The 22675-nt window shown below is 44.2% G+C and overlaps 1 protein-coding gene across 3 annotated transcripts in view; it reads right to left on the bottom strand.

Annotated features, from left to right (window-relative positions):
* Window positions 1-22675, bottom strand: part of SPTBN1 (spectrin beta, non-erythrocytic 1) — a 198457-nt gene that overhangs the window by 59366 nt on the left and 116416 nt on the right. For all 3 annotated transcript variants that reach the window (XM_042932280.1, XM_042932282.1, XM_042932281.1), the window contains 2 exons: window positions 13526-13677; window positions 2866-3039 (listed from right to left, as the gene is read on the bottom strand). In XM_042932280.1, the coding sequence (XP_042788214.1) occupies window positions 2866-3039; window positions 13526-13677 (326 nt within the window). The remainder of the gene's footprint in view (window positions 1-2865; window positions 3040-13525; window positions 13678-22675) is intronic.

The raw sequence follows: 22675 nt of genomic DNA, 5'->3' as shown, positions 1-22675 counted from the left end.
AAAACTAGGTTCCACCACCAACTGTGTGTCACTGGGCAAGTTCCTTAGCTTCTCATCTGAGGAATGGCAACAGCAACAGTGGCTGTCTCACAGCACTGTTGTGCACTTAAATGAAGAAAGAATATCAAGTGCTGACTTCATAATGAAGATCCATAAATGATAGCTCTTTAGATTAGGGGCTATCTACCAGTTATGTGATTTTAGAAAAATGCTCTATATACCCTCTGTCTTTAGGTTCTTGCCTATGATACTACAATGTGGGATGGTGGGTGGGGGTAAACGGTGGTGGCCTAGCAGGCCCTCCATCATCTTTTAGCTCTAACCATTCCAAGTTTCCTTGCCTTTGTCCCTGTTAAAGGTCTTCCCATTTAATCTAGAGATGTGCCCAGCATTCTTTTTGGAAAAGAGACAGGAGGAGGATAAAATACATAAATAAGAGATGAAAAAGTCAGAAACTTTCAACTAGGAAAAACACCTACAAATTGAAATAATTATACTTCTAAAAAAAAAATCCTTTTTTAACTGTGGTAAGTATGTGAGGTGAGTCTGCATAAGCTCCAAACGTTATCATTAGGATCCTGAGTTCTTATGCACAAAGTAAATGTGAAAGAACAACATTACTCAAGGGATAAGACACAGATTCATCAGGACAGACAGGTGAAATCCCACACACTAACCCCTGTCAACCTCCTTATGCTTCGGGGTGAAGAAGGGAGTCTATTTCCACACTTGCTCATTTAGAAACAGTCTACTCTTCTGCAATGAAGACAGCTCCCTATCTACACAAGGCAAACTCAGAGGCCTTCATTCCAGTTTCTCACAATATCCTTCACTCTCTTTTAAAGGGACAGAATAAAACCTGTGTGTTATCATTAGTATTTAATGGATACCTACTATGCACAGACAGGCCAGGCCATGTCCTGGGAGTTCTGGGGCCACACACACACAGACACACACAAAGAGGGAATGTAAGATGAGGCTGTATATTCAGAAACTGGGAGAAAGAGATTTCTGTAGAACGTGGGGAAACTTCACAGAGGAGGCAGAAAGCAACCTGGGCCTTGGCTGACGCAGAATCAATACATATTTGTGAAATGGGTGATGATTCAATAAGCCTGGTGGAGGAAGCTAGGTCATGTAAGACACTAACACTGCAGGCCATGCAGTGACATCATCAGCCTAAGTTTCTTGCCTCAAAAAAAAAGAGAGAAAGTTATCTATCAGCATTTACAAGTTCAATTACAGAAAAAGGCAAGCTGTCAGGAAGCTAATTAATCGATGACTTAACCCCATTCATGCTGAGAATCCTGGAAAGGGCTGCGTGTGCCAGCTCACCAACGTGGGCAATGACCCGATGTGAAGAGAGGCCACCATCAGGATGCCCCTCCACGCTCTGATTCCTACAGGCCAAAGGCAACAGAAATAGAACATTTTACTCTACAAAACTGAGGTGAGGTTCAAGGAGGGTGCTGTTAATATCACCTCTGTTGGCCTGAGAATGAGAGCTATTATTAGTGAATTTAATGGTATTCATTTTCAAGTCATTCAGGAACTAAATGACAGAAACCTACATAAGAATTGTTTGCAAAATAGAGTCTTTGGTTGTTGTAATTAACTCCATTCATGATGTCTTCTTCAACAGTGGTTCCTCCTTAAACCCACCTAAATAGAATAGTTGGGAGTGTGGACAGGGGAATCTGAATTAGTAAAAAGCTTTCCCAAGGAGTCAGATGATCAGCCAGACTTGGGAACCACCATTCAGGGAGTTTCTTTGGATAGCTCTTTTTGCTCCCACCTCCTCCTCCCACATACACACCCAGAACACTGCTAACTCAAACCCACTCCCAGTGGAAATGAGAAAGAAAACAACTGGTTACCTGCTGACTTCAGAATTTTAGGAAGAATACAAAGAGAGCTATAATTTGATTTCAGGCTTTGCCCTTTTTTGGTGAGATTTTTACTTAGCTAGAAAAATCAATCAGACTTTATATCAAAGGGGTGGAACAGGAAGGAAAGGCACAGAGAACACAGCCACCCAGGAGACAGGATTGTTAGGACATTTGTTTGCAGAGTAACCTGACGCTTTGGTTAAGAAGTGTTTCCTGCATTTCAAATTCTAATTGAAAAGCAAGAGCATGAAGCATTGCCTGGAGAAAGAACCAGTAATCAGGCCAGAGGTGCTCCAACAGTGCTGAAATTCTGAGCTCTCTCCTAAAGGGTCAGAAGTATGCATTGCAGCCCTGACTGGCTTTGTAATCCTGGATAAGATTCCTCCTTTTCCTCACAAAGAAACTGGACAGAACGACCTTGAAGGTTCCTTTTGGTTTAGAGATCTATACTTAGAGCCTTCCCCTCGAGTATAACAAACCCAAAGAATTGTCATCGATTCAAACAAGCATAAGGTTTTTGCATATTCCCCTTGAAAATGGCTTCCTCACATCCAAAGGAGAAAGAGAAAGTGAAAATAGAGTGCACACACATATCATAATCCTAAACAGCTTCTCCTGAATATATTCCACGACACGTGCTACAATCTGGTGAAGTTCAGATAGTCTACTACCAGTATCCCAGCATCAACCACATCCTTCTTATCTTTGGTCCTGAAAGACTAGTGGCAGACACCAGACGTTTACAGGAGGTACCAGTGAAACGATGGGTGGGGATGTAGCCCAGAAACTCCCTTATCTGACAAGAGAACCAAGACTTTCAGGGGCTAGCAAGACTGAGGGAGGATGTGGTAGCTGCGATGTGCCTACGGGTGGCTGAATGGGACCCAGCGCTCCGCACACCTGACTTGGGGATGCCATTTCCACAAGGATGCTCCTAGCCAGGGAGAAGGCAGAACCTTGGGGGCCAAGCCCCTACCTGGAAGCGCAGGATGATGGTCCAGATGAGGCCGAGGGTCAGCCGGTGGTTACCATCCACGATGTCATGGGACCCCATGTTCTCAAGATGGACTCTCTGCTCCTTCAGGAACTGAAGGGCCTTGTCCACATTCTCCAGACAATGGATACGCATTCGTCCCTTGGTGGGTTTAGGCTAGAAACAGGAGAGCAGAAAATAGAAACAGATCATGTAATGGGGCAGAGACAGGCTCAGCTCAGAGCTACTGCCCAGAGTTCACACATGCCTGCTCATGCAGCACTCTTCTACCCAAACCAAAACATTAAAAACATGTATACTCAGTACAAGGACAGTATCTACCTAACATCCTTATGAGAGAGAAGTTTACTTAACGGATGGTGATAACTCTTCAGAGGTTTGTTTAATTATGCAAGTGACACAATTACAAATGAGCAAAGAAGCTGGAAGGTTAGAGAGAAAGGAACCCCATTTCCATCAAGGATTTCAGAGCTACTGCTGCCACCCATGCAGTTTTCTGCAGATGCAGGGCAAAACACTCGATGATTTTTCTGACTGCTTTAGATGTAAAAGTAGGTTTGCTACCTGCAGGTTTGGCTGTTTCCTAAGACTGGCTCAAAATGAAAAGCGGATACACCACCAAATGAGAATTTCCAAGTGGCGGTTTTGTGAGAGTGACGCAAAGGGCTGAGAAAAAGGGTGTGACCCCCTGAGAAGGACAAAGGAAAAGAAAATGAGAGAGTAGTTTAATGTGAATACCTCAATGTCTCTTTTTTTACTCAGTTATATCTAATCCAAGAGGCCCTGGGGAGGTGAACATTTTAAATAAGTAAAACAAAAGACAAAGGCACACATACAGGAAATTCTCTGTGGGCCTCTGTCGACAGCTCTATGGGGTCTAGAGCAAGCTCATGCCTCCACCACCTGGCTCTGTCCCTCCCCTCCTTTCCATTTCCCAGCACAACCCCCTCTAGCACAGGCAGCACCTCAGACTGACACTTCCTTTTGCGTCCTGAGGCCTTTCCCTCTCATCTCTTTTCAATGACTGTGCACCTGACTAGTAAGACCTGGGTCCGCTGATGCATGCTGTTTCAATCCCAAAGTGGCCTGCAGAGCAATGAGGACAGGGCCATTCTACTAAGTGCAGTACACAGTCTCCCAAGTGTGCCTCAAAGGGGACAGAAGAGGTCATTTCCTAACTGAGGGTGAGAGAAACAGCGTGGATGGAATCGGAAGGAGCTAAAGAGAAGGGGAAGGAGTAGACTGGGGGGCTGTTGGTATCTTCCCAGGCTCCATCAGGTATAACCACTGTTCTTTCAGACTTTATTTTGAAAAACTCAATTGCAAACACACAAGGCCTTCCAACCCTCTATTCTCTCTCTACAAAATCTCAGTGGAACCTGTGCTCCTTTCCACATGAATGTATATACAAAGCGTGAGTGAGGGAGAATGGTGATAAGGGTCCACTTCCCAACAGGTTGATCAAGTCTAATGCCACCTCGCAGGGACCCCATGTGGATGTGACTGGCCATGCCAGATGAGCTATGGATGGTTCACTAGAGACCCAGATGCAACTTAAGTCCCTGAAAAGCACCAGCCATTGGAAACACCAGGGCATGAGACAAAGGAAGGAACTAGAAGAAAAAATTCAGACAAACCTCTTCAGGTAAAATGGTCAGACTCCTTCAAATGGTTAAAAAATATACAAACCTCATGAACTTCCAAAAGCCAGGAAAAAGGAAAGAAAAAAAAAAAAAAAAAAAAAAGGGAAAACTTTCAGGAACCAACCCTCTTTTCTGCAATTCTCCCCAAATCAAACCAAGGCGGGGGTGGAGTTTCCCTTTCCCTAAAATTTCCCTACTGCTCATGGCCTCTTCTCTTTTAAATCATCAGACACGAGCAAACCAGCCCTCTGCTGGTTTTTGTTGGACAGTTGAGTGTAGAAGATAACTGTAATGTTGAAATACCTATGTTCAAGCTACAATTTCCCCATTTTCTGGCAAATAAGAGCCTCACTTCTCAACTATTTACCCATAAATTGATCAGAATACCAGTAATTATCTCAAAGGGCCGCTACATAAATGAAATGGTAATCTAATCACTATAGCGTTCTCAAACACACAAAATGTCTCGTTACCAGCAAAGGGCACCTCAAGTATCTTCCTCCCAACAATTCTACTTAAAACAAAAGGGGGAGGACTCTCCCCTCTCTCTGTGTTTAGGTATAACACACCTCTCTGGAGACAGCAGCAAATTTTTAGGGTCTAGACAGAACTTGCCCATTAAGAGCCTGAAAAGTTGAAAAGTTAACATACTTCAATTTTTGAAAGGCAAGTTTAAAACCAGAAGAAAATGTGCCTCCAAACAGTGATGATAATACCACTCTTCTAATCTTGACACCCAAAATTAAATTCTGGACTGGAATGAAAAGAAAAAGTGGTAGAGAAAACTGTGACTGGTTGGTGTCTTGACAGAAGGGAAAGGACATGAAAATACCCAAATCTCAACACTTGGGGCTTCTGCAATAGTGAGGACTCTGTAGTTCAAAGTTTATTAGAAAACAAGTCTGAGAAACATGATTTACAGAGACATTTTAAATATTATTACTATAGGGGCGCCTGGGTGGCTCAGTCAATTGAGCGTCCGACTTTGGCTCAGGTCATGATCTCTTGGTTTCTGAGTTCAAACCCCACATCAGGCTCACTACTGTCAGCACAGACCTGCTTCCAGTCCTCTGTCCCACCCCCTTCTTCCCCCACTCTCAAAAATAAACATTAAAAAAAAGAAAACTAAATAAATATTATTACTGCTCTATAGCTGCTAATTCAAACTCAGCTAACTACCATATAGTAAAAATTATTCTACCACCTTTCCGTTTCTCCAACGCTTTCCCACATTTCACTCAGTGGAAGCTCACTCATCTTTGGTGGCACTTGTTAAACTCCTTCTAAACCAAAAGAGTAATAAACAAGACATGGTGAGGTTAAAGGATGGTGGCACGATACAAGGGAGAGTAAGGATCAAGACTAAAACTCAAGTATCCCAGTTTTCAAGTCTTGTGTTCTGTGTGCTTCACAGAGGGGCTATAAAATGTTTTCAGGCATAATACTTGGGCACGTCAAGAAATGACTACAGGAAACTAATTTTAAGAAATATTAATGACCTCACAGAGCTATACAGTGAAACACATTGGTCATTAAAACTGCAAAGCCCCCTTAGGGGCACCTGGGTGGCTCAGTTGGTTTAGTGTCCGACTTCGGCTCAGGTAATGATCTCGAGGTTTATGAGTTCAAGCCCCGCATCAGGCTCTGTGCTGACAGCTCATAGCCTACAGCCTGCTTCAGATTTTGTCTCCATCTCTCTGTCCCTTCCCTCCTCGCTCTCTCTCTCTCAAATATATTAAAAAAAAACAACACAAAAACAAAACAAAACAAAACAACTGCAAAGCCCCCAAGATTTAAAAATTCTTGGTGGCCACTGATAGACCTACTATGTTAACCTCTGTTATGTGGTTAATAACTGTTATTGCATTTAATCCTCACAGTAACACTGAATAATAATTACCATTTTATGGATGAGAACACGCTGGTTTAGAGAGATGGAGTAATCCATATGGCTAGTCCCTTTGTGGCCGGTAAGGATTCCAAAGCTCACGGTCTTCATGCTACACCGAGAACCAAGAGCAGTGCACATTTCCACACGAAAGGAAATAGACTCAGTTCCCATCTAGCAGATAGTTTTCATTTTTTTAAGAGCTATTTTTATATCACTAAACTTCCATCCTCTTAAAAGGAAAAAAGAGATAACAATGGAGAAAACTGAACACAATGGAACTAGGGGGGAAGGGTGCATTTCTCAGTAATAAACACTTTCTTAAAGCCACGCCCCAAGAGCAGCTGATTGTGCCAAGAAATGGAGTGCTCCCTGTCTTGCCTCCATTAATTATTGTCAAACTTCTAGTGTGGCATTGGTGTGTTCCCACAACAACATGTGCATTTCTGTCCTGTAGGTCATTTCTGATGGGGCAGTCTGAAATGCCATTAATGTGGAGACAAGGATCAATACCAGACCCATATGTGACTCAGAAACAAGTGGTGGTGGCGGCAGCAGCGGGGGGGGGGGGGGGGGGGGGGGTTCCTCTGAGGAAATGCCTATTTTTACAGATCCTCCTGGAAATCATTTTAACAAGGTGGGCGCCTGGGTGGCTTAGCCGGTTAAGCATCCAACTCTTGATTTCAGCTCAGGTCAAGATCTCGTGGTTCATGATTTTGGGTCCTGCATCAGGCTCTGCGCTGGCAGTGTGGAGCATGCTTGGGATTCTCTGGTCTCCTCTCTCTCTGCCCCTCCCCCACTCATTCTTACTCTCTTTCTCTCTCTCTCTCTCTCTCCCCCCCCCTCCCTCCCTCCCACTCTCTCTCAAAAATAAGTAAACTTTACAAAAATAAGCTTTCCTGCTCCTCCCACAACACGGCCCATGTTCCTGTATTTTGCAGGCACTTTTCCTGTTTCCCTTCCCAAGGTCCCTTCCAGTCCCAAATCTTCAACCACAGCTCCATCCTACATTTCACCCCAGACCCATCTTTTTTCAGACTCCAAGGAAAGAGTAGAAATTACAGGGCTAAAGAACCACCTCTAGCATCTGACAACACAATTCTAATTGCTTATTAGAGCAACTTATCCAAGCTCTGCCTCTGAGAAGCGGTATGGCCTTGGGCAAATCTGCCTGAGTGGACCCAATGCCTTTAAAGAACAAAGGAGCTGGATGGTGTCCAGGCCACCACTCTGCCTCCACTGTCTGCCCGTCCTTGAGTTTGAATCTATTATACCCTGCAGGGCATCAGGATTTGCAGAACTACAGAATAATCACAATGGCAGCGTTTTTGTCAGAGTCTAGAGATAGAAAAGAGAAAACAAATGTTTCCTAGAGCTAATTTCGCCTCCTTGAATAAAAGAGGAAAACATAAGGGAGGATTTCTGGCAGGGTGTTTGGGAGGCCCCCTGGGAGCTGGGCCATGCTGTTCCACCCTGGTAACCCCTACTTCCTCAGATACTTTCCATGGGTTTCCAAAGTCACCTTGAAGCCACCTGGAGCAACAGCTCTCCAAGGGTTGCAGTGTGACCAGAGAACCAGCCCTGGGAAGTGGAAGAAGCAGACTCTAGGTTTCTATCTGCCACACACTAGCTGGATGGCCCGGCCGGTTGCTTTTTCTTAGTATGAAGGGATGAACTTCCAGCTATAAAACACAATGTATATGTTAGAGGTTGCAAGGCTTACTAACATGCCTCCTGGTCTCTTGTTCAGTTGAAGAGGAAATGGAGAAAACACACTAACTGGTCTCCACCTACCACTGTGACTGACACTTATGTCTTTGCCTTTTTTTTTTTTTTTTTTTTTTTAATGTTTATTTCTTTGAGAGAGAGAGTCTAAGTGGGGGAGAGGTGAAGAAAGAGAGGGAGAGAGAATCCTCCCAAGCAGGTTCCATGCTCAGCACAGGGCCTTGATGCGGGTTCGATCCTATGACTGTGAGATCATGACCTGAGCCGAAATCCAGAGTCGGACGTCCAACCGACTGAGCTACCCAGGTGCCCCTGTCTTTCTTTTAATCACAAATGGTTCCACCACACACAAAAGCTCTACTTAATATAGATGGTGGGATGGGAAGCATTTATTCCAGTCTCCTCTAATACAATACACAGCCCAACTCACTTCACCCTAAGTTCCCAGTCAAGTTTTGAGCTTTAATAAGAGTATAGATGATTCTTGTCCAATTAAAATCAATCAAGAAACAACACACTGTGTTCCATTAGGTCCTACCTGGCTCCTCACTGGCTGGGCCCTCTCCCAGTGAACATTTCCCTTTAGCAGGGCTCAGAGGAAAAGGAAGGCACCAATATAAACAGGAGAATGGACTGGAGTCCACGTTCTGTTACTTACTAGTGATACTGGCCTTGGGCAAGATCCTGGTCACCTCTGCCTATTTCTTTCATAGAGCCTAACTGTCCACTTCACTAGACTGTGAGAACTCAGTGAGATCATGCATGTGACAGTACAAACTAAAATCAACAGACCCTCAAGTTACCATCATCACTCTTTCCAAAAACAATCCCCAATTTAGCCAGGATACTTTCCTACACCAGTTCCTTCCTGATGCCCACTGCCAAATTTGCTCCTTCACTCTCCCTCACAGCAAACATCTGACCCTTATCTCCTCGGGCCATCTAAACCTAAACCCCTCCTCCTGGATCCCGATGAAACCCCACCCACTTGCTATGGCTTCTTGATAAGCCATCCAAAAGGCTGGTTTCCCCTTCTGAACTCTAGGACTCTGGGACCATTCACTTGGTACTTGATCATATGTACCTATTACTATTAATTCGCTCTTTGCATTTGTGCAATTTAGACTGCAACTTAATGGTGCTTTCTTCTGTGGCCATATTTAGAACAAAAGCAAATACTCCCAAACAAACAATATTACAAACAACAGGTAGGTTCTGTGGCCAGTCCACAAAATCCCGTTTCAACAATACATGCCAGTATGGCTCTCCCAACAAAGGCTTTATGCAAAACTCAGAGCAGTTCAATGTGGGATTTAAGGCTTAACAAATCTCGTGGTAAATCTATCTTCCTCACCTACTCAGCCTGTTCTGGAGTTAACGGTGGCAAAGAAAAAAAAAAATCCTTTTTGTTGCTGTTGCTTTCTCTTCTTTGACACTGATTAACAGAGTAAGAAGACCGAGTATCAGGAAAACAACAGGCAAGCAAAAACCAGTGATATCTGCTATTGGAAATGGCAGGCAGAGGTGTTCAGAAAACCTTGTCCTCTCTGGGTCAGAGGTGAGTGCCCTGTGTGGCAGGAACCGGGCAGAAAGCTGGCAGTCTTACTTAGAACCATCCCCCACTGCTGAGGCCCATGGAGGAAAGGGGGCAGGCACAGGCAAGCTTCAACCCTGGGTTATGACCCGTGGGCCCCACTTCACCAAAGTCCGAGCCTGACAGCATTACTCCTGAGGCCCTAAGATCTGAGACCACTGACAGAATGACTGGCACGGCTTCTGTGCTCACAGCATTTATCTGCTCAGGTGATGTTAAAGTTAAGGGTGGGTCTGTATTTTTAAGGGAATGTTAAAGCAACACCTTTATGAAGAGCTATAAGCCACTGTCATTTCAGAGTAAGATATTGAGGAAAAAAATGGTTTTCTTTGTCATCAACCCAATCCCACCCAAGTAAGAGAAGCTTCCTAGTTCAGTCTCAAAGTTTCCTCAATGCTCCACAGGCTGACATATTTAAGGCAAACAAAGGGACATTTCCAGACACGGATTCTGTCCAAGCCTAGACCACAGAAAGGGATTTCTGCTCTCTTGACACTCCCAATACAGCAGAGTCAAGTGCCTTGATAACCCGAATGTCTGTGTGATACTTGCTCAAATGTAACTCAAATTTTATTGAGTCAAAATGCAGGATGGGATTAGGGTAAGAATTATCTGGAGCTGTTGTTTCTCTGAACTTTACTCAATAAAAATCAAACTTTCTCCTTTGTAAAGAAGGATGAACTGGCTCCATAGATCTACATTTAAATACTCTACTCTAGTAAATTTAAATACTCTAGTTCCTCCTATATTCATCTGTTACCCACCGTCAACCTGATGATAAGGGCTGGGGCTAAAATGCTGACTGAGATATAGGCCCAGATAGAGGGCAAAAATGTTACACAGGGTTTGGGATCACTGGCGCAGAAAGCCCAGAGCTGACTAAATGCTATCTGACCATACACATTTAGCTGTGGACAAGAATTTACCCAAGCCTGGAAGCTCTAACCACACCTCATTAGTTCTGTACTCTGAATATGCAAGGATTCTTTGGGGCCAGACCTCAGAGAGGTCATCTGCTGCAGGGAGGGTCTCTAACTTGAGTCCCTGGCAGCCTCCGTGGCCAAGAGCAGAGAGTAGTTTGCGTCCCCCCCAGAAAGTTCCATGAAACAAATAAACCATGGGGCCAAACAGGCTAAAAAGTCTCAGTTCGAATGAACAAGAGTTTTAGCTCACTCTATCTATGGTACCCTTATTTTTGGAGTAAGAAGATTAATCAGACTGCCCAACCTATAATCAGGGTTGGCTGTGAGGAACAGATAATGAAAGAACTCAAGGCACTTGGGGCTTCACAAAGGGGTATGTCATTGCTAAACACCATTTCTAGCACTGACTGCCTAAGAGGTTGGAAATGGCTCCCATTTTCTGTTTTTCCCCATTCCTACTCTCCTAGGCCTCTGGATGACTGCAAGAAAAAGAAAAAGAATAATGGAAGAAGAAAAAGAAAAAGAAGAAGAAAAAAAGTATTGCTAACAGCAAATAAAGAGAGGAGTGGGACCCACACATAACTAAGAATTATGCTTTGCTGGTTGCTTTCTTTTTCCCTAGTAAAGTTTTTGTTGCCCTGTTCAGAATAAAGGGCAATGGGACTGACCCCATTTATTATGTGGACATTATCAAGGACACGATCTTCTTGGTATTAAAGAACCATGGACCTTCAAAGGTGAATACTTTGCTCCCTAGAGCCTGGAAGACTCGACCCTACTGGAACCAAAATAAAAGTTCAAGTTAATTTCCATCCATATGACCTTTAATGATTTTTTAGCTACTTTCCAAACAACATTCCAAAAAATAAAAAAAATAAAAAATAAAAAAAAATGAAATAAAATAAAATAATCATACTAAGTTAAACATTGAAGAAGAAGGGGGAAAAAAGTCTGAGAAGTAGGGGGAAATGTCTGGTTACAAAAGTGAAATTTAGGAGTGCCTGGCTGGCTCAGTCAGAACATGCAACTCTTGATCTTGGGGTCGTGACTTTAAGCCCCATGTTGAGTGTAGAGATCACTTAAAAATAAAATTTTAAAAAAGGGGAGGGAGTGCCTGGCTGGCTCAATCAGTAGAGTACTCAATTCTTGATCTCAGGGTTGTGAGTTCAAGCCCCACATAGGGCGTGGAGCCTACTTAAAAAAATAAATTCAAAAAATGAACAAAAAAATAAACAGGAAAAACAAAACCAAAACCAAAAACTATATTTAAAGGTGCATATCATGGTAATTCTATCCTAGGTTCTCACACAGGCTCACTTCAAAAAACAAGTCAAGGGCGCCTGGGTGGCTCAGTTAAGCATCCAATTTCCACTCAGGTCATGATCTCACTGTTAGTGAGTTCAAGCCCTGCATCAGGATCTGTGCTGACAGCTCAGAACCTGGAGCCTGCTTCAGATTCAGTGTCTCCCTCTCTCTGCCCCTCCCTGGCGCGCTCTCTCTCTCTCTCTCTCTCTCTCTCTCTCAAAAATAAACATTAAAAAAAATTAAAAAAAAATCAAAATGCAATAAATGAGGGGTCTTACATCCCCTCCACACGAGCCCAACTGCCCCAACTCCTACCCTATATACCACTTGTGAGGCAGCCATCATGGGCTGGAACAGAAGCTCAAGTTTAGCTTGAGTTTAGTTCTCTAGTTTAGCTTGACCCACAAACTCTCAAAGATGAGGTAACAAGACCTGCATGCTTGGGGAACAAAGCACACAGACAAAACTCACTACAGATGAGATAGGACTTGCCTCACTATCTTTTAAAGGGTTCTGTTCTTGAACGTAGGAATGCGAGAGAGAAAACTCTGTGTCTTCACCCAGGCTCAAGAGGCAATTCTGTTGGCAGGCTAATAATAGAGCAAGGTACAACCTTAGCCCCTTGCCTGTGGTCAGAGGTGTGTGGGTCGGTCTTCATACAGACCCATGCGGCTGTCAAGTTACAGGGTGGAGCTCAAGTTAAAAATAAGGCTTTCTGGCAGCCCTGCCAACCACCAGCATCATATTTTCCTGGTGATGTCAGTACAGATGTGGGACTCTATCCCTGGGCGTCAGTTTTTGGCTCTGTCCCACCACCACCTATGGAACTACATGTGTTCTGGTACAATATAGCATCTATTTTCAAACCAAGGCGAGACAAAACCTGTTGGGTCAGTTACAGTGACTGGTTTATGGTTCATAAACAAAAGTCTCATCACAGAAAGCCAGAGTAGCTCCGAGAAACAAAATGGGAAGAGAATTTTCACTGTAGACTGACAATTCCCCTGCCCAAAAAGGCACAGTGAATTCATCAGAAGCTGAGTTTCCAAGATGACAAAACACCAGCCTCTCCTTCCACCCCCACAATATGAAGTATGCAGGGAAGAAAGCAAAAAACATCAAAGACTACTGAATTCAATTCCTGCCACCTTGTAACAGCAGCTCAGATTTTCCAGAGAATCAATAAGAAACAGATTTAAAATTATTCCATGATCTTGTGGGATACAGATTCATCCTGGAGCCAGTGCCTATGTCTGGCCCTTCCATTTCCAGTGCTGTGCCCAGTTTAACAGGGGACACCAGCCAAGATCTTTCAGACCAAGGGTAGTAACCTCACAAATTACCAGAAGGAGGCTGCTTTATTACAATTCAAGAATATCACCCAGACTCACAATGGTACACAGGAGCTTTTCCCAACATACTCATCTCACCTATCCAGATTCTCGTTCTCAAAAATATTAGTCATTAACTGCAAAATTCATCAGAAAACACAAGTCCACACTTGATTTTTCAAAAACATTTTCCGGCCTATGATGCAAAGTCACTTAATAACATTCCCACTTACCAGCCTCTCTCCAGAGAGAACTTCGAGTAGCTTGATGAGCATCCGTCCATCTCGAAGGTCAGTGTACAGGTCTGTGATCCGGCAGGACACCCGGGCAAGGTGGGAATTGACCCACTTGGTGAAGGTCTTCTTCTGCACAGCTTCACGCTCATCTGTAAGCAGAAGAGAGCTCGTTTTACCATCAATCACAGCATGGCAACAGCAGCTTTGTGCTAGCAGGGTCACAAGAGCCAGCCAAAGGAAGAACAGGAAAACTCAACTCTAACTGAAACTGCTACTTAGCTTCTCTGAAGCATGATAAACGCTTGAGGAATGTAAGAATCATACAATCCTTGAACATCTGAGCCCCTACGTGTACCACCAGCAGAATATTCTTGCTCTCATTCATTTCATTTTCTCTCATCTCTGTTGAAGAGTCAAGAGGATACAGCAGATCACAGTGGGGTCCTGTGCAGCCCAGCCCTGCCCCATAGCATAACATTTGGTAAAGTTTCTAATGTGTATGTTACAACTACTATTGTTCCTTCAAAAGGTGAGTATTAGGGAAGCACACAGTACAGGGAGGGACATGGGGTAAAAAAGCTAAAGGAAGAAATTGCTTCTCTCATATACAAAGGATCAGAAGATACGGGGTGCCTGGGTGGCTTAGTCGGTTAAGCGTCCGAATCTTGGTTTTGGCTCAGGCCATGATCTCACGGTTCATGGGCTAGAGCCCTGCATTGGGCTCCAGGCTGACAGCGTGGAGCTTGCTTGGGATCCATTCTCTTCCTCTCTCTCTGCCCCTTCCCCACTCATGCTCTCTCACTTTTTTTAATTTTTTTTTAATGTTTATTTATTTTTGAGAGAGACAGAGACAGAATGTGAGTGGGTTGGGGCAGAGAGAGAGGGAGGCACAGAATCTGAAGCAGGCTCCAGGCTCCGAGCTGTCAGCACAGAGCCTGACAAGGGGCTCAAACTCACGAGCTGTGAGATCATGACCTGAGCCGAAGTCGGATACTCAACCGACTGAGCCACCCAGGCGCCTCAAATGCTCTCTCACTCTTAAAATTAAAATAAATTAAAAAAAAAAAAAAAAAAAAGAAGAAGACACATTCACTCATGACCTTGATCTGCAATGATCCTCTCACCTGCTAAATCACACACCCATGAACAACAGAGAAAATGGCAGTCAATGTGGTAAGGTACAAAGAGATCTGGCCAGGCACTGGGAGAGCAGGGCCTGGGCCCAAGGTTTCACCAAAAATGTGCTGAGATACTGTGTTCAGTGTCCCCTTCTATAAGAGGAGTGGACAGCTGTAATCTCCAAACTACAACCATTAGTTGAAAAGGCAACTGCTAGGGGCACCTGGGTGGCTCAGTCAGTTGAGTATCCAACTCTTGATTTCTGCTCAGGTTATGATCTCATGGTTCCTGGGATGGAGCCCCACAACGGGTTCTGTGTTTATGACACAGGGCCTGCTTGGGATTCTCCCTCTCTTGGGATTCTGCCTCTCCCTCTCTCTTTGCTCCTCCCCCTACTCATGACTGCACATACATTCTCTCTCTCTGAAAATAATAAACGTTAAAAAAAAAAAAAAAAGGCAACTGCTAGTTTATGGTCTAAAGTGTAGTAGTAGTACATCCAAGTCATCTAGGAAACAACACTAAGTTTTTCAAGCCTCAGTGATCAAGTTTTGTCCAATTCAAAGCCTAAAACTCTAGACATATCAGCCCAACAGGCTGTTGAAACCTTCAACAGAGATCCACATAACATGCCCTGTACACATTCATATTCACTGACTGTTTTCTATAGAGATACCCTTTTGCCAGTTACTCACCCCACTTCTGGTTCTGTAGCATAAATTTGCATCAAAAGGACCCAAGATCTACTCCTTACAGTGTAAGCCCTAACCCACCAAGATGTCTATGCATTAATCTACAAAAAAGGGAGCAGACCCCAATAATTTTTATGTATTTCGCCACCACTTGGTGACAACTAAAAAGCCACCCTTGTGGACAAGGGCATGTATCTGGTGGCCTGGAGATACTGGGTTCCTGGCCTGGCTGGAATATCCCGGGAGTCTGCCTGGAAGGCTTTGCTGAGGCCTCCAGCCATCCCTCCACAGGAAGGGGGCCAGGCAGAGACAACACAGGACAAGCCTGTACTGCTGCCAGCCTGGCAGGTGAGGCGGCTGGCCACCTGCTGCAATGAGCAGCTCCTCCCTGCCCAGCCTTTCCCTAAAGGAACAGTCCGTCCAGCAGAAAAGAAGGCCTTTTTAAGGGACAAAAGCCAACCCAAAAGAAAGGATCAGAAAGGGCAGGATTGGGGGAACAAGAAAACGGTAGTAAGGGGCACAGTTGCAGATGAAAAAGGAGTTGTACCAATAACATCATGATAGGTCACACAGAGAAGATCACATGCATTATTAATCACACAATCATCATGATGGATGGCAACTTCAAGACACTGACACAGGGAGCTGTATTTTTTGCCAAAGGTTGGCTGTTTGGAAGAGGAAGTCCAAAGCAGAATACAAAGACATTAAGTACATTTCAGATATGGCAAGTAACTCCTGGTTCAGACGTATTTAGGGACAGCTAATTTTTCAAAAAATTCTAATACATTTTATGTGCTACACTGGAGTTAAAAATGTCTTTGATAAAGCCCTTGATGGGTTTCGAAGCTGTTATTCAAGGGTTTGGGCTCAAAGTCACTACCACACCCAACCTTTCAAGGGAACAAGATCAAAATGAAAACCTGCTTAGATTATGGTATTTCTAAATAAACAAGCACAAAGGTGTTCCTCAGCCAACCGTCACTCTTTTGGATAAATCTCACATTACAAAAATACTCCTGGCTTCCTTCAGGTTCTGAATTCACAGGTTCCCTTACAAACAAGGAGATTCGAAGGATTTGCTTCTCAAGACAGTAAGCACACTCCCACACTACCCAGTTCTGGGAGTTATAGTCGAACCCAGACCCTCCTCCCCCTGAAGTGGGCAGAGAGGTCATAGGTGGGGCAGAGAACTGAATGGAAATAAAACAGGCTGAGGATCTGTGTGAGGAGGGCTACTTCCATCCCCAGAAACTCCAGGAAGGAGGGAGAAAAGAAGATGAAGAGAACTTAAACAAAAACAAAAGGAAAAGAAAAGCCCTTGCTTTCTTGTCCTCGCTCCTGTTTCCTCTTTCTATTCTCCCCACACAGCTGAAGAGCAGGCCCCAGATCACGTAAGTGTGCTAGAAGAGTCACATAAAGCCTAAGTTCCTCTGGCTTGCGCCACTGCTCTGGAAAAGACATGGAAGATTCCATCCAAGGACTGGACCACAACCAACACTCTTATGACACACGAGGGGCAGGAAACGGGCTCAGCAGTGAGACACAAAGTCCAGTCAGCTTAGTGTGTCCTCTGACAATGGAGGGCCTTATGAACAACAAACACTTCTGAGGCCGGAAGGAGGGAAAGGGAAGGAAAGAAATCTACCCAGCAGCCTAGCTGAGGATGAGGCTGTGTGTCCTTGGGGACCCCGTCCTTTGTTCCACCCTTCCTGGGAAGGCACAATGACATCACCCCTGCACTCACAACCCAACGAGACAGGGGCAGATTAAGCCAGATGCCTGCTTGAGGAGGAGCAGGAGGCCCTTGGCACAGATGATGGAAGACAGTCCAGAGGCGTGTTTCCAAGCTCAAGCTGCTGTCACTGTGCCAGAACTGTGTGAGAAAGTGGTGGGAATAGCTGAGAAATAAGAGACCATTTCAGCTCTACGGGTATGAGGCAAATCTGGTACCATGAAAAGGGAGCCCTTGCAAACTCCACATTGATTTGGTTATTTAGAGCAGTAGTTCTCAATTCCCCAAGGGACATTTAGCAATGTCTGAAGACACTGTCCCGCCCGGGGGTGGGTGCTACACCGGCAACTAGTGAGTAGAGGCCAGGGATCCTGGTAAGCATCCTACAGTGCACAGGACAGGACCCACAACAGGAATCATCCAGCTCAAAATGTCAGTAGTATCCAGGTTGGGAAATCCTGGTGTACACATTCTGGTCTTCTGCCAAAAGGAGTTGGCATTTGTAGTGTCTCAGACTGCACTCCCCAGAGAGACACCTGACTTGGGGTGCTGTTCATTTCACTATTCTCTTAGCCTACACCCAAGGTTTTATGAGCCTGATGGTCTGCATGTTGGCCACAGCAGGAGAAATTCTCTACCCTCAACCACACTCATTCCACAAAGCTCTTGCTTACTGCTTCCTTGTAAGAAAGAGCAGCAGCAGCAGCAGCAGCAGCAGCTGTGTCTGCCTCCGGGATAACCAAAGGGTAGGGCCCAGTGTGACACTGGGCATTTCTGTACCTCAAGCCATTTCTGTTCTCCTTGTATCTTTTTAGGACCTTGTAGTGCTGTTAACCAAGCCAAATCATGCCTGCATCTGCTGATGTCTGAGCCTGACACTGGGGCAGGTTCAGTGCCCCCCACTCGCCCTAGCCCTGCCCATAACCTGGTAAGTGCTGCCTCCAAGGAACAGGCACTTCCATAGCTCTGTTCCCAGTGAGTGTCTCTCAGGTATTTGTTCATCCCCCTCCCACCCCCACCATTTATTTATTTAGAGGGACTGACCTAAGGTCGCTCCAGCATTAGATGAGAGGAGGTAAAGTGCACAGCAAAGTGCCAGGCTTGTAACTATCAGCTTCTTCTGTGCTGCCCCAGTACAGCAGCACTCTCATTAGTTCAAACCATCTGAGATCCAGGATCATGGAGCCATATGCTCTCAGGGTAGAACAAGGCTTTGAAAGTTATCTAAAACAACACTCTTTTAAAAGCAAAAAATTCCCTTCTACCACACCTGGGCCAGCTATTTAAAAATCTCGGAAAGGGCGGGGGGAACTTTGTATGTGTACATGGCCAAGAGGTTGTTAACAGTCATACAGAAGAAAACAGCTTCTTTCCTTTTTATTAAAAAAATAATAGCATTAATGTGACTTCCTGTGTCCCAGGTACCTATCTACATGCTTTACAATCCTTGTAATCACTCTATGAGGTAGAATTAGTAACTTTCCAGATGGGCTGGCTCTAAAGCCTAGGTTCTCAATCATGTAATAATGCCTCTAGCACAACATTAAAACAAAAACAAACGTGTCCATGATACAAGATGTAGAGTCACCCACCACCTCACCATCCTAACTTAAGTCCTTATTTTGCCAAAGGGTCTGCTCCATTACTGGGTAACTCCAACTGTGTCTCCAGCAAGTCTAGATATGTCTCTATGGCCCAGCAAGGCTCACTCTACCCACAAAGCTACAGAGAATATAGGTCTCCTCACTCCTCCACATAAGGGCCTTCATGTTAAGCAATCCTCATTGATGCCTCTTTGCAATGAGCATCATGATGTGGTAGGCAGAGTGGAAACCAAGGTGGTACACGAGGACGCTACCACCTCTGGCAGCCTGGCATCAACTCATACCGACCAGTGGAAGTCGACCTGAGGCACTCGCAGTGTCAGCAGCCCAGAGACCAGGAATGTGGTGAACCAAGTGAAGAAAGGGCAGAGAGAACCAGCAGCCCCTCATAGGAGGGGGTGTGGTAAGTCTACATGTCAGTGCAGGAGTGGGAGTCGGAAAGGGCTAAAGTGACTCCCAAAATAAGCCTCCCAGAACTACCAATTCTACCAAAATGTCCTCAGAACAGACCCCGGGAACCAGAAGTGGTTCCGGGTGAGATCTAGCCAGCTAAGTCTTTGTCCGCACAGGCACAGAGAAAAATTAGCCAACCACCTAGAAAATGAGGACTATTGAGAAGCAGAAGAGAAAACCCAACCTTGAGTGAGAGGCAATCCCTAGAAGCAGTGAACTGTAGGTGAAATTCTACTGTGGTGACCTTTCTTGAAAACAGAATTTGACAAGATGGTGTGTCTGCAGTAATACCATCATGCATCCGAACAGCAGTTTGCACTTTGTCTGCACAGCAACTCTATCAGGGAGGTGGGACACAAGAGGTATCTCCACCAAAGCTCAAGGCCTGGTGAGGACAAGGGCTGCTCTGCAACGCCAGCCAGTAGAGGCACAGCTGACATATGCTGGGTGTCTCTGGGCGTTGGTCAGTCTCTTTCATTGTTTAGTCAAGTTAAGACCAATTATTATGCATGGTTATACCTTCTTTAAGTATCTAGATTCACTGTCTTTTGGTTTTGATAAATAACTTGAAATTTTCAGAAGATGGCTTACTGAAAAGGGATGGAATATTTATAACAGAGAAACATACTTGCTTATTATTAATGAATTAATTATTTAATTAATTTGAGAGCAGGAGAGAGAAAAATCGTGCAAGCAAGTGCGCGCAGGGGAGGGCAGAGAGAAAATTCCAAAACGCCAGGCTTGAACTCATGACCGCTGAGAACATGACTGGAGCTGAAATCAAGAGTCAGATGTTTAATCAACTGAACCACCCAGGTGCCCCCATACTTGCTTAATTTTAACCAAAAGGCTGTGACTATCCTTTCCATCATCAGCCCCTTTGAAGCACATAACTGACTTCCATGCTTTTTGGGGAATGGCTACTACCAATACCATAAGACTGTAATGCTTCAACATTTATTTACTCTGGAGGACTTGCTACAACTAGAAAAATGAACACTGTGTTAGCATAAGTTAAGCTGGAAGATATAGAAATAGCTTTGATGAACAGAAGGGCATTGTGTTATGGAAATGATTGTATAGCATCTTTCGGGCAACACCCTGTGCATGGAGTGCTAAACACAATCATATTCACCATATGCCACAATTCTGGCTATGAAAAGGGATGGGAGCCAGGGATGAAGAAAGGCCTCAAGGCATGGAACATTTCTGGATGGAAAATAAGGGAAACACAGAAACAGGAACTAGCAAATGACCCATGCAGTATTCCCCCAAAGACTAGATTTGTACCTGGCTGCAGAGAATAGATCTTTCTTCTACTTTTCAAATAGTCTGAACCTGCTGGCATAACACAAGAATATTTTCTTCCCAGGATCTTCTTCAAGTGTGCTAAGATAGTGGCCTATCTTAAGGAAATGGTGGCAATCATGTACAATTTTTCTTTGTACAGACTCAGCTACGTTAAATGTAGATGTGGGTTCACAGTAGGAATGGAGAAACAAGGACAGAAGTTGAGAAGAAATCAAAAGGAGGCGATGAAGCAATCATGCCTTGAACACTGCTCCATGGCTGGCTATTTGAATGGACATTATTGTATCTATCTGAGTAATGACTAATCAATCAGAAGGTCAGAGTATTAACAAGTTCCAGTCTTTATGAGGCACCTACTGTATGCAGAATTCTGTGTCTCAGTCAAAAAATAACAAAAGTAGCACAGGATCAGTTACCAGGAGAATGACTTCAAGATGTATTTCTGGGTGTTTGGAAGAAAAAGTTTACTACAATTCGGATGGCTTCAGGCCCACCCCCTTCAACAATTCCTCAAGTCTCCTGCCTCATGCTTTTCTCATTCTTACCCACCTTAAATATCACTGCTGTGGTCATCTCCCCCAAATAGCAGTTTCTCAAAGTTATACCACTGTACCAAAACCTTCAATGGCTCCCAGCCATCCACAAGAGGGCCCAAATCACTGAGCTGGGAGTTCAAGAGTCTGGAACAGCCTCTCTTGAGGAGGCACATGCTACCTCTGGGATCCTCCCTGACACATGAGCTCTGTGTTCCAATCTGACAGAGCTTCTTCTGTTACACTCTGAACTCACACCTTGCATATCCCTTTGTCCTACCTTTGCTTACACCATTCTCCTAGAGGGCACTTACTCATCTCTTACCCTTCTCCTTTAAGACCCAGACCAAGATAAGCTCTTTGAGGGAACATTCATTTGATGGGATGGGAGGTCTTATCTTTTTTTTCTTTGTACATTTATTTATTTTTGAGAGACGGAGAGAGACTGAGCTCAAGTGGGGGAGGGGCAGAGAGAGAGAGACACACAGAATCTGAAGCAGGCTCCAGGCTCTGAGTTGTCAGCACAGAGCCCTACTCGGGGCTCGAACTCACAAACTGTGAGATCATGACCTGGGCCAAAGCCGGACGCTTAACCGACTGAGCCACCCAGGTGCCCCTTATGTCTTATCTTTTTATCATATATCCTGTGTCCTTTATTTCCTCAACTAGCCTGTAATTGTGCCCAGGGCAAGGACTCAATTCTACATCTGTTTAGCGCCATATGCCTGATAGAGCACGCAACAACCATTTGTTGAATGAACCAGCAGACTTCCAGTGCCCAACAAACAGGCACACTGATAAATCCGGCTGCTACTGGTGATCCTACTTAAACTGTTCAAGAAAGAAATTTGAAATCACGTAGACAGGCCTTAAGAAGTTAAATGTTATCATTGTACAGCAACTAAAAATCTTTTACAACTGAATTGCTTCTTGCAACTGTTCCTCAATGTCTGATAAATGATAAAAATGTAATTTTGTGGTACAGCCTTTCAGAATAAAAGGGGTCCAAAGCTAACCTAAAAAGTTTGAAGTTTTTACTTCTTTCCTATTTGTTTTGTGACAACTGCCATCACATACCTGTACAGAACAAGGCAGCAAAATACATAAGGGTGTAATTACAACATTATTTTAACATGACCAAGTAGGCCAATAGTCACAAGACTGAATTTATAATAATTTTAACAATTTATCCATTAAAGCTGGAGTTATTTTAAAAAAAAAGAATCTTAATTCAAAACAAAAGACTACAGAAGGGTGGAGTTCCCATGTGTGTCTTGGCTTGAAAAAATAAATAAATCATTTCCCATGAGCAACATGCAAAATACACACAGCCGGAAACCGGAAACAGGCAACTGGCTGTATTGATAATAGAGAATCGAGCTGTTATCTTGAAGCAGCAAAAGGAAGGAAACTAATCTTTTGACTAAAGGCCTCCCTGTGACGGGTTAGTCTGCGTGCGGGCCTTTAATTTATGTTTGCTGATTTATATATAAATAGAACTTGAGTTAAAATATTTTTCCTAACAGTTTAACCTGCTTTGTGGACAAAACACACGTAAACATCTGTTCTAAATGCATGTATAGCAAATATGCAATTCTCTGCTAACACTTAACAGCCTGATACGCAGACTACAGAACAACTGTGAACTCTATATAACCCTGCACCTAGGGTTTACATCCCTCAGGCAGGCCCTGCCTGGA

The sequence above is a fragment of the Panthera leo genome, chromosome A3 (genome assembly GCF_018350215.1).
Source record: "Panthera leo isolate Ple1 chromosome A3, P.leo_Ple1_pat1.1, whole genome shotgun sequence".
NCBI lineage: Eukaryota > Metazoa > Chordata > Mammalia > Carnivora > Felidae > Panthera > Panthera leo.
The sequence above is the reverse complement of the archived record's forward strand: the minus strand, read 5'-3'. Positions and strand labels throughout refer to the sequence as shown.